At 46.1% G+C, this 12797-nt stretch overlaps 1 protein-coding gene across 9 annotated transcripts in view; it reads left to right on the top strand.

Annotated features, from left to right (window-relative positions):
* Positions 1-12797, top strand: part of RFFL (ring finger and FYVE like domain containing E3 ubiquitin protein ligase) — an 86524-nt gene that overhangs the window by 58536 nt on the left and 15191 nt on the right. For all 9 annotated transcript variants that reach the window (XM_053570993.1, XM_053571000.1, XM_053570996.1 and 6 more), the window contains 2 exons: positions 4373-4560; positions 12358-12765. In XM_053570993.1, the coding sequence (XP_053426968.1) occupies positions 4381-4560; positions 12358-12765 (588 nt within the window). In that variant the 5' untranslated portion in view covers positions 4373-4380. The remainder of the gene's footprint in view (positions 1-4372; positions 4561-12357; positions 12766-12797) is intronic.

Raw genomic sequence — 12797 nt, 5'->3', positions numbered from 1 at the left:
TCTTGCCTCAGCCTCCCAAGCAGCTGGGACTACAGGCGCCCGCCACAACGCCCGGCTATTTTTGTTGTTGTTGTTGTTGCAGTTTGGCCGGGGCTGAAACCCGCCACCCTCGGCATATGGGGCCGGCGCCCTACTCACTGAGCCACAGGCGCCGCCCTATTTTACTTTATTTTTTAAGAAATGGGGTTTTGCTCTATCGCCCAGGCTGGTGTGCAATGGCACAATTATATACCTTTCTGCAGCCTTGAACTCCTGGACTTAAGCAATCCTTCTGCCTCAGCCTGCCGAGTAGCTGGAACTACAGACACATGCTGCCGTGCTTGGCTAATTCTACTGTCTGATCCTCTTGCATAATTCAGAGACCCCAGGATACGTCCTAGAGTACTCCCGTTTCTCCTCCTCTCTCACCTCCTTCAGTTTGTTGACACATCCTGCTAATTCTATCAGAGATCACCCTGCCCCTTTCTCTTATTTGCCCATCTGCACATCTTGCCAATGATACTGCTGCAACTTCCTGCCTCCAACCCAGCCCTTGCTGTCTGTCCCCATGTCGCTTACTGCCATTAAGTGCCTAGTCTAACACGCAGATGAGATCACAAAACCTGACTGCCAAGACCCCATAATTGTGTCCCATTACATACGGGATAAAGTCCAGTTTCCTTACTCTGGAGAACGAGGTTTTACCTGGCTCCTTGTTTACTGTTTGGCCCCTCATCTACCCCACCCCTATCCAGTGACCTAGTAAACATTTTGTAGTTTCTTTAATGCCATGGATCTTACTATTTGTTTTTGTTTTTCTTGAATATTTCTTCTACCCTTGAGTTCCTGGTAAATTCCCACTTATTCCATATTGAGATAGGATCTGTGGCATCTCATTTGAGAAGACTTCTCTGCTTCTCCCACCCCTGCCCCAATAGAGTTGATCATTTCTAGCTTTGTAGCCTCCCCCTACCAATATACACTGTAAAAACCTCTGTGAAAGCACTGATCCCCTGAGGTTTCAGTTTTGGTTTTTACATTTCTAGTTCCCTAGTTCACCATGAACAACTTGAGGGTAGTTACTTTACCTTCCTCACCTAGCACTGGAAACAGCAAGGTCTTGGCTTCAGTAAAGGTTGCGTGCCCTCGTGCATGAGTAGAGAAGTTCGTGAATCACCTACAGCTTTGTACAAAACAAGCTCAGAAAGCCAAAAGCTAATTGTGGTGACCTTTGTAGGTTTACTCTGTAGCTTTGCCTTCCAGAGATATTATAGTCAAAGGCATTGTTATAATGCTGATAATAACAACTAATATTTATTTAGTGCTTTATAGCATACAGAGTGTCCAGGTGAGAAAAATAGAGAACAGAAAGGGTCTGGCTTGTGAGTGGTAGGTAACACAGCCCGGAGTAGTAGAGCAGGACTTGGGACCCAGGCCTCCTGACTGCAGATCCTGTGTTCTTTTTATTTATTTATTTATTTTTTTTGTAGAGACAGAGTCTCACTGTACCGCCCTCGGGTAGAGTGCCCTGGCATCACACAGCTCACAGCAACCTCTAACTCTTGGGCTTACGCGATTCTCTTGCCTCAGCCTCCCGAGCAGCTGGGACTACAGGCGCCCGCCACAACGCCCAGCTATTTTTTGGTTGCAGTTTGGCCGGGGCTGGGTTTGAACCCGCCACCCTCGGCATATGGGGCTGGCGCCCTACTCACTGAGCCACAGGCGCCGCCCCTGTGTTCTTTTTATTATTACACACTCTCAGATGTATCTATCAACAAGTGATTTAGAGAATGATAAAATTCCTATTTCAGAAGGCTGCTACTCCTCTGTTGACCCCCTTCTCTTGCTCACAAAGAACTCATTTACTTTCTCGTACATACACCGCGTGCAGCCCTCTGTTGCATTATCCCACATGAACTCTGATTGCAAGTAAGGCAGATTAGGTCTTTCTCTTACGGGAATGTAGAGTCTCAGACAAGTAATACTGAGTCAGAAAGAAATGTTTTTTTTTTTTTTGTAGAGATAGAGTCTCACTTTATAGCCCTCAGTAGAGTGCCGTGGCATCACAGCTCACAGCAACCTCCAACTCCTGGGCTTAAGCGATTCTCTTGCCTCAGCCTCCCAAGTAGCTGGGACTACAGGTGCCCGCCACAACGCCCAGCTTTTTTTTGGTTGCAGTTCAGCCAGGGCCGGGTTTGAACCCGCCACCCTCAGTATTGGGGCCGGCGCCTTACCGACTGAGCCACAGGCGCCGCCTGAAAGAAATGTTTTTGATGTGCTAGAAACTGAATGAATGAGCAGTTGGTTAAGATTTAAATATTGTATATGATTCATTCATTTGATGGTTCTTACTGAGCCGTCTGCTACCTGGGGTCTGTTAAGACCATTATTTTCCCTTTTTCATAGGGCATCATGGGCAAGTAGGGCAGACAGGTGTTAAACAGAGGCCCCTGCAGAAGAAATGAATTGTATCACAGGGGCACTGGAGGCAGTGTGGGAAAGCTCAAAACAACCTAGAGAAGTCAGGAAGCCTAATGTTGTAACTTTTATGACCCAAGAAGTTACTTCCCCTTGCTGTGCCTTATTCTTTTCCTTTATAAAATGACCAGGGTTGGACCAGTTGGCCTCTTGGATTCTTCCAGCTTACCACATCTTTGAACTGTGAAAGTGCCTCTGTTAGAACAATGAGTCAGGAGCAGATGATTCTCTTGCGTGAAATGGTTAGCAAATAATGACACTAAATGTTTCTTCTATTGTCTCTGTAAGCAGAGAATTTAGCCTCAAAATGTCCATATTGACTGTCTCAGAATACCAAGAAAAGCATACTCACAAACCCAGCAGTGAGTGCATTTTAATGGACCTTCTTACAATCTTTAGGTTATTCTGACATTTGAGGATTTGGAACTTCTTTGTTCCGTGGTGATAAAAATCATCAGCTCTGTCTCCAGTACCTGTATTTAATGCGTAAGATGCAAATAATAATTGCAGACTCCTTAATGAGCCTACAGAGGCACTGATGGAGCGAGGAAGCAGATACTTGTTGAGCATCTGCTGTGTGTACAACAGTGCTTAGGTACAGAACCGATATGAATAAGAAGTAGTAGTTGCCTCAGAGGAATTTATGGCTTAGTGGGAGCAAAGAAAGAGCAGATCTATTCCGTTGGAGAAACTACATTAGAGGCTGTGATAGACGTTTCTGTTGAATTGGAGGTACAGATGTAAGAAGAGTTAGTTCTCCTGGCTGGCGGGAGGGGAAACGGGAACATGGCATAGGGAAAAGGACACTGTGGCTCCTTAGAATCTCAACTCGATGTGTGTTAGCTATGTATTAGCTATGTATTTTGGCTTAAGTCTGGGTTGCCTCTCATTTATATAAAAGAACTAATACGTCTTCCCCATGGTCATTGTAAGTGTAGAATCGTACGTCTGTGTGTCTCTGTGATAAAGTTTTGTTTGTCTGAGCTGTAAAGATAAGCCCATATGCCTAGATAAAATGGGGGTTGAGTCATTTGTAATTGCTAAGGTAAGAAAAATATTTTTATTTGAAGTTTGATTTCAGATTAAACCTAATCAGGGGCGTGGTGGCTCATGCCTGTAATCCTAGCACTCTGGGAGGCTGAGGCGGGTGGGTTGCTTGAGCTCAGGAGTTCAAGACCAACCAGTCTGAGCAAGAGAGAGACCTCGTCTCTACTAAAAATAGAAAAGCTAGCTGGGTGTTGTGGTAGGTGCCTTAAGTTCCAACTACTTGGGTGGCTGAGGCAAAAGAGTTTCTTGAGCCCAGCAGTTTGAGCTCACTTTGGACCATCTGATGCCATGGCACTCTACCCAGGGCCACAGGGTAAGACTGTTTCAAAAAAAAAAAAAAAAAAAAAAAAAAGGCTGGGTGCTGGTGGCTCACATCTGTAATCCTAGCACTCTGGGAGGCAAAGGCAGATTGATTGCTTGAGCTCACGAGTTCGAGACCAGCCTGAGCAAAAAAGTGAGACCTCTATTTCTACTAAAAATAGAAAAACTGAGGCAAGAGGATTACTTGAGCCCAAGAGTTGGAGGTTGCTGTGAGCTATGACACCATGGGTGACAGCTTGGGTGGGGGTCGGGGGGAGAAGAAAAGAAACCAACCAGGGGTCAACAATCTTTTAAAGGTAGTATGCCAACTTGGCAGCCTGTCTCGTCCTGAAAGACCAAGTGTCTGTACTCATCTCTTCTGTGTAACAGCAACTGCGGTGGTAGAGGAGGCAGCAAGAAATGTGTGGTCCCTGAAAACTTGCCCTCCCCTTGACTCTGGTGGTGGCTGTGGGTTGAGTATCACTGCTCACTAGGGCCGTCAGGGATGGAAAGGGCAGTAGAGGTGTGTCTTACCTCTGACCTTTTCCCCCTTTCTCCCTTGCACCAGATTTTATCATGTGGGCAACCTGCTGCAACTGGTTCTGCCTGGATGGACAGCCTGACGAGGGCCCACCACCCCAGGGAGCCAGGACGCAGGCCTATTCCAACCCTGGGTACAGCTCCTTCCCTTCCCCAACAGGCTCTGAACCAAGCTGCAAGGGCTGTGGGGCCCATTTCGCAAACACGGCCAGGAAGGTGAGTGCTAACTTCTTAGCCTGATCTGCCGCTGTAGCCTCTGGACCTAGAGCAAGTCTGACCTCTGAAAGCCTGCTGCCTTGCTCCCCTCTGTGCTGTCTATGCTGGTGATCCAGACCTGTCGCTTTCGCAAAATCATTCAAGAGAAAAGTGCCTCAGCATAGAGCCACCAGACGTGAATTCAATTATCAGCTTTGTTTCTTAAAGCTATGTGACTTAACCTCTCTTGAGACTCAGTTTCCCCATTATAAAATGGGGATGGTGGTGGTACCCCCTTCCCAGTGTTGTCAGAATAAAAGGAGATAGGGCAGTGCGGGATGGCTCACTCCTGTAATCCCAGTACGTGGCAGGCCGAGGTGGGTGAATTGCCTGAGCTCATGAGTTCGAGACCTACCTGAGCCAGAGTGAGACCCTGTCTCTGAAAAATAGCTGGGCATTGCGGTGGGTGCCTGTAGTCCCAGCTACTTGGGAGGCTGAGGGAAGAGAATTGCTTAAGCCCAAGAGTTTGAGGTTGCTGTGAGCTGTGACGCCATGGTACTCTCCCGAGGGTGACAAAATGAAACTCTGTCTCAAAAAAAAAAAAAAAGAATAAAATGAGATAAATAGGCCAGGTGAGGTGGCTCACATCTGTAATCCTAGCACTCTGAGAGGCTGAGGTGGGTGGATTGTTTGAGCTCAGGAGTTTGGGACCAGCCTGAGCAAGAGTGAGACCTGGTCTCTACTAAAAATAGAAAAACTAACCAGGCGTAGTGGTACAGGCCTGTGGTTCTAACTACTAGGGAGGCTGAGGCAAGAGGATCACTTGAGCTCAGGAGTTTGAGGTTGTTGTGAGCTATGATGCAACAGCATTCTACTCAGGGTGACAGTGAGATATTGTCTCAGAAAATAAAAAAGGAAAGAAAAGATAACTAGGTTCTGAAGGGTACCTAGCATGATGTTTTGGAACATGTAGGCACTTACTGTGATTCCCTTCATTAGCCACCATCATCAAAGGCCTGACTGCAGATTAATTTGTTATTTTATTGAAAGCATTGTCAAGGATGCCTTAAGTACATCAAGATGCTAACAGACAAAGACTGGAGTGAGCTTATTTATGGTAGCAGATTTAATTTGAAATGCTTGAGATCCATGCTTCCCAGAATAGCGAGCAGGAAATAAAATCACTGGCTGGGTAATGGTATATGAGGGTAGGGGTGTGGGCTGTGCCTTTGTGTGCCCCAGGGCAGAAGGTGAACCCTGACCTGGATAAAGAACTGCGTTCTGTATTCTGTGTTCTGCAGAATGAGAGGTTTGCAGCCCAGAATGGGATAGCGTGTGATGTTAAAATGATGATAATGGGAAACTAAAGAGGAAATAATGCTTTTTAAACCATCTGCTATGTGCAGGAGATTATTTAGATTTTTTTTCACTTAATCCTCATAATAACTATGGTACAGGTTTTAGAATATCCTAAATTCCAGTTTGCGTAGGAGAAACTAAGGCTTAGAAAAAGAAAACTGTAAAGTCCCTGCCTAATAGCACAAGAGATATTAAAATAGTTATTCTTTTCCCTCAACTTCAGTAGTCCCTCAAGATCACATGATTATTAAATGGAGAGCTCGGATTCAAACCCAGGTCCTTGATTCCAAAGCTTTCTCCCAGAAAACATTTGGCATGGAATTGAAGGTAGCACGTAATAGGCATGGGTACCTAGTAGCATGGCAGTGATTAAAATAGAGAACTTTAAAAAAATTATTGGAAAATAAATTATTGAATATCTATTGTGTGTCAGGCATTACCTGGGCTAGGGAGGCAGCGATGAAAGTCATCCCTGGCTTGGCACCTGTAGCACAGTGGTTATGGCGCCAGCTATAGACACCAAGGGTGGCAGGTTCGAACCCAGTCTGGGCCAGCTAAACAACAATGATAACCTCAACAAAAAACAGCCAGGCGTTGTGACGGGCACCTGTAGTCCCAGCTACTTGGGAGGCTGAGGCAAGAGAATCACTTAAGCTCAAGAGTTTGAGGTTGCTGTGAGCTGTGACACCACAACAGTCTACCAGGGGTGACATAGTGAGACTCTGTCTCAAAAAAAAAAAAAGAAGGTCATCCCTGTTTCACAGAAGTGAGCTCTTGTGGTCATGGAGGTGGGCCAGTGCACACCAGGCAATGTGACAAGAAGAAAGTGTAGCAAGAAGAGCTTTTATGGGGGGAGAAAAATTCCAGTTTGGGTAGTAAAAGATGGTTATTGGCACAATATTTTCTTTTTTTTTTTTTCCCTTTACATTTTATTATCATTATTATTTACAGTTTTTGGCTGGGGCTGGGTTTAAACCTGCCACCCCTGGTATATGGGGCCAGTGCTCTACTCCTTGAGCCACAAGCATTGCCCTGGCATAATATTTTCTTGCTTCAAAAGTATGAATGTGTGCAGTTCACAATGAATTTCATGTATATTAAAGATGTTTTCTTCTGTGAGAATTTTTCATTTGTAATTTCATGCTTAAGTGGATCAGTGTTCTTATCTTAAGGGTTTGGCATTTAACAGCCAGAGGCTTTTAAAAATGTCTTTTCTAGAAGTGGTTGAATTGAAATGATTACATGGATCTGACTGTCCTTTTCTTTTAACTCCCCCCATTATGGTCAGTATTTTCTGAATGTTCACTGGGTGCAAAGCACAGAAAACATTAAGGACTTTATAGAGAGCATAAGTAAGATGTATCCCTGGCATTCCCTGAGTTTTCAGTCTTAAAAAGAAAAGAAATGGCAGGCTATAACTTTGCCACTATCCATATATCCCATCTACATTGGTAATACCTACCTGTGGTTTAGTAGTGATCCTGACAATCTTTTTTTTTTTTTAATTTTGTTTAATTTTGTTTTTTTGAGGCAGTGTCTGACTCTGTTACCCTGGGTGAGTGCTGTGGCATCATAACTCATAGCAACCTTATACTCTTGGGCTCAAATGATCCTCTTGCTTCAGCTTCCCACATATCTAGCCCTGCTACAATACCAGGCTATTTTATAAGAGATGGGGTCTAGCTCTTGCTCAGGCTGGTCTTGAACTTGTGAACTGAAGCAGTCCACCTGCCTCAGCTTCCCAGAGTGCTAGGATTACAGGCATGACCCACTGTGCTTGGCCCTGACTCTTAACAAATTTTGAGGCAGTTTGGTACCCAGCCTTTTCGGCTTGGACTAGTTTGAGGAGGTGGAGGAAGAGGTCGTATTTTGGAGCCATGGCAGTGATATTGAGATCTCAGAGTGGAAAGGGTAGAGAGGGCCTCAAGTACTGGCAAAGACCCAGAAATGAGGCACGGGGGAAAAGGGAAGAAAAAGGTGACTTTTTCCTGAGGGCCCACCTAATGCCAAGGGTGTGCACTCGTGTAATGTTCCCATAATCCTTGGACGGGTAGGGTGACCAGGAACAAGGAATGCGGATGGAATGGAGTTGGGTCAGGGAAGGGGCAGATTGGCAAAGGAGAGACAGGAGAGCACCTCGCCTGGCCTCCCTGGAGGGCGGCCACCAGCTCTTCGATGCTGGACTTCTGAGTTCCCGCTGGGCATTTCCACAGGCATTTGCCTCCACTAATTCATCTTTCATGCAGCATTTTTCCTCAGTTGGTTTGAACCATTTGCTAGAATTTATACATAAGCTTGTCCTTTGCTCGTTCTGCTCACATTTGTTGACAGTCCTTTTTTCCTTTCCCTTTGTTCTCTCTCACTACTGCACACCAAACCGGGATTTTAGCCTGGAGTGCTGTCCTGCTCCAGTGGGGTGTGCTTCAGATGCCAGCTTACTTCAGGGTCCCTGGTGAGCAGGGGTGCACAGAAGCTGGGCTGCTGGTGTCTTTTGCATTCTGATCTTGCATCCAGCAAGCCACACACATTTGAAGAAAAAATAGACAGTTGTTTGGATCTGGCTGATTGAGCAACACAAGCTTTATAATTGTGTCAAGCCATGTCTTATCAAACCGCATTGGCTTCAGTAATGCTCCAAGTCAGTTCCAGCTTTGTGACTCTGAAGCCTCTTCTGTTTCACCATCAGTCATCCTAAACACACTGCATTTCCCAATAGGAAAGCTTTAGCTAGGAATGAACCCCAGATACCCCAAAATATCAATTTTTTATGGCTATGGCTGCTAATCCCAGAACTGTTATGATGCTAGGGCAGCCGTGTGTCCTTTTAAGCTTGTCTCTGAACAGTTTATTGTTTGGTTATAACTGTGTAGAGAATAAGGGAGCTAGATACGTGTCCCTTTGCAATGCCTTCTAAGTCTTAATAGCCAAAGCCGGATGGTAAACATGATTTACTTTTCCCTTTACTGTATGAATGACACTTAGATAAAAAACTAAAACTATCTTAACTATGCAGACTTTTACTTCAGCCCCACATAAGAGTGCCTGTGATCTCAGACCATGAGAACTCTGTCTCTTGAGCATTCTTTTTTGGCCTAAACAGATTTCTATATTTAGAAAAGAGGGAGCAGAGATATTTAAGTTAGTACTTAAGTCACTACAGGATGAAAAGTTTTTAACTTCTTAAAAGGATTCATGAGCATGCCGCCCCCCTACCCCCCAAGGACGATCCTAGTGTGTTAGGGAATTACCTCTTGCTGGGGACATGACCTGCTCTTGGCTGGGAACAGAGCTCAGCCAGATGTCACTGTGCTCCCTTAGCCTGTGGGGTGAGAGGCGAGGATTTGTTTCTTGAGGGCTGAGCAAGCTGTGGTGTGTTGTCAGTGACTGTGGGAGAAGCTGCTGCCAGGCAGTACCAGCTTGCCCATCAGGCGCTCTTGTCACCTAACTGAGACTCTTTGTACTTTCATGAATGAGAGCACTCTGATGTCTAGAGGGCGTCCCTTAGCTGTCTAAATATTTGTCTTGGATGTGGTCTTATGCACCACTGAGTTCCTAGCACCCCGAGTGGGCCTTCCTGGAGTGGGGGAGCCTGGCACCAGCCTCTGGATGGAGCACTGGGGTGGGATTTTGGAGATGGAAAGGCAGGTCCTGACTCAGTCCTGCTCTATGCCTGGGACAGAGCGTGATCATGGACATTGGCCTCAGGCAGACCCTGAGTGTTAGGCCCAGTTCTGCTCTTTACTCTCTGACTTTAGAGATAATACTCGAATTCTCTGAGCGTCTTGGTGGTTTTGTCTGTGAACCAGGGAAGAACACTAAGGGGTTGCTTTGAGAATTAAATGACAAGCTTGGTATAGCTTTAGGACATAAAAATACCTCACTAAATTTAATTACTACTAATATTACCATTAATAACAGTTACCACCGTCACCCTTCATGTGTTTACGTTCAAAAAATTGGGCCGGACATGGTAGCTCAACCCTGTAAGCCTAGCACTCTGGTGAGGTGGGTGGCTCAGCTAAGCTCAAGACTTCGAGACCTAAGCAGGAGCGAGACTCTGTCTCTACTGAAAAAAGAAAAACTAGTCAATGAGCAGACCCCACCTTGTTCGCTACAGCTGTCGAGAAAGTGCTGAAGCTTCTGGGCCCTGGGCTCTCTGCCCTCTGCTTGCCTGTGTGTTTTCCAGCCGTTCATGCCCACACCGCTTCCCACCCTGGGCAGGGGCTGGATAGCACAGACTTCCGGGGACCTTGCTGTAGCTTCCCAGCTGCTCCCCCACCCACTGTGTCTCTGCTCCCCATGCTACTTTCCTTTTGGCCCCCAGCAGTGTCCCCTTCCTCTGAAGTTTTGGCATTCACAGAATTCATGTGTCTTTTAACTAAAGAAAAAGTGTTGTGACTTAAAAAAAAAAAAAAACTAGTCAGGCATTGGCGGATGCCTATAGTACCAACTACTCAGGAGGTTGAGGTGAGAGGCTCACTTGGACCCAAGTGTTTGGGGTTGCTGTGAGCTATGACGCCATGGCACTCTACCCAAGACTCAGGTAGAGCCGTGGTACTCTACCAGCGGCTACAAAGTGAGACGCTGTCTCAAAAAAAAAAAAGAATCACAGTTTCTTTTTTTTTTTTTTTTTTTTTGAGACAGAGCCTTAAGCTATTGCCCTGGGTAGAGTGCTTGTGGCATCACAGCTCACAGCAACCTCCAACTCCTGGGCTTAAGCAATTCTCTTGCCTCAGCCTCCCAAGTAGCTGGGACGACAGGCGCCTGCCATAACACCTGGCTATTTTTTGGTTGTAGTTGTCATTGTTGTTTGCCAGGCCTGGGCTGGATTCGAACCCTCCAGCTCTGGTGTACATGGCTGGTGCCTTAGCTGCTTGAGCTATAGGCGCTGAGCCAGAATCATAGTTTCTTTTTTTTCTTCTTTTGTTTTTTTTGCTTTTTTCTTTTTTTATTAAGTCATAAACACATAGATCATGTATACATTAATGCATTTATAGGGTACAGTGTGCCGATTTCAGATAAAATTAGGAACGCTTACATCACACTGGTTAATATATACCTCATTGTTTTTTTTTGTTTGTTTTTTGTTTTTTTGAGACAGAGTTTTACTTTCTCACCCTTGGCAGGGTGCTGTGGCGTCACAGCTCACAGCAACCTCAAGCTCTTGGGCTTAAGTGATTCTCTTGCCTCAGCTTCCCGAGTAGCTGGGACTACAGGCACCCTCCACAACACCCAGCTATTTTTTTGTTGCAGTTTGGCCGGGGCCTGGTTCAAACCTGCCACCTTTGGTATATGGGGCCAGTGTCCTACTCACTGAGCCACAGGTGTCGCCCCAGAATCATAGTTTCTTAAGACTTGAATCCTGGCTCTCATCTTTAGCTAATGTTTCCTAGCAATAATAGTTAAAACAGCTAATGCTTATTTAAGGACTCATGTGTCAGGTGTGCTAAACAACCTCATGAAGTAGATACTCTTATCACCCCCATTTTACAGATGTGGAAACTGCCCAGAAAGGCTAAGTGACCTGCCTGTGGTGACACTGCAAGAAATGAGGCAGGGAGACTTAATAAAATGCAGAGTCTTTTGATTCTAAAGCTGGTAGTCTTGATTAATATCCTCAGGTTCTTAGTAAATAAAGTAAGCCTCAGTGAAATAATGTGAAATGTCCTTTACATGCCTGTACACAAATACATACTGGAGGTCTACCATCTCTGAGTGACTTCTTCTGGGGGAGTGGGTGGAAACAAGATCTTGCTCTGTCACCTGGACTAGAATGCAGTGGCTTCACCAAAGTTCACTGTAATCTCAAATTCCTAAGCTCAAATGATCCTTCTGCCTCAGCCTCCCAATGTAGCTGAGACTATAGGCCTGTGCCATTACGCCGGATAAGTTTTATATTTTTTATAGAGATGGGAGGGTATCTCACTCCTGCTCAGGCTGGTCTCAAGTGATCCTCCTGTCCCAGCCTTCTAGAGTGCCAGGATTACCTAAGTGAGTCACCACACCCAGCCCTGAGTGGCTTTTAATCTAAAATTTGCAAAATGGCTTAGACCCTTAGATATTGGAGTTTTAGTAAAAGTAAGATCAACTGGAGGAACCTGATAAGCTTGGCAGCCCTGATGCTCCCAGCCCACTCTGAATCTTTTTTCTTTTTTAGACAGAGTCTCACTCTGTTGCCCTTGGTGAGTGCTGTTGTGTCACAGCTTACAGCAACCTCACACTCTTGGGCTTAAGTGATTCTCTTGCCTCAGCTTCCCAAGTAGCTGGGATTACAGGCACCCACCATAGTGTCTGGCTTTTTTTTTGGTCATAGTTATCATTGTTGTTAGCTGGCCCGGGCTGGGTTCGACCCCACCGGCCTAGGTGTATGTGGCTGGCGCGGTAACCACTGTGCTACAGGTGCCATGCCCCTACTCTGTCTCTTAATCTGACATGGCCTCTGCCTCTTGCTCTAAACAGCAGATCTGCCTGGACTGTAAGAAGAATTTCTGCATGACCTGTTCGAGCCAAGAGGGGAATGGGCCCCGCCTCTGCCTTCTCTGCCAACGGTTCCGAGGCACAGCCTTTCAGCGGGAGGAGCTCATGAAGATGAAGGTGAAGGACCTGAGGGACTATCTCAGCCTCCATGACATCTCTACCGAAACGTGCCGGGAGAAAGAAGAGCTGGTGTTCTTGGTGCTTGGCCAGCAGCCTATAATCTCCCAGGAGGACAGGACTCGTGCCCCCACCTTGTCCCCGGACTTCCTTGAGCAGCAGGCCTTCCTGAGCCAGCTTCATACCAGCATGGTGCCTCCTACCTCACCCAGCGCCTCTTCGTCTGCACAAGACACCCCTGTCCCCCCAGCCCAGGCTCCGGAGCATCAGCAGGTATAGGCCCAGGTGTAGTCTCTGCCCAGTCC

Source organism: Nycticebus coucang, chromosome 18 (genome assembly GCF_027406575.1).
Source record: "Nycticebus coucang isolate mNycCou1 chromosome 18, mNycCou1.pri, whole genome shotgun sequence".
NCBI lineage: Eukaryota > Metazoa > Chordata > Mammalia > Primates > Lorisidae > Nycticebus > Nycticebus coucang.
The sequence above is the reverse complement of the archived record's forward strand: the minus strand, read 5'-3'. Positions and strand labels throughout refer to the sequence as shown.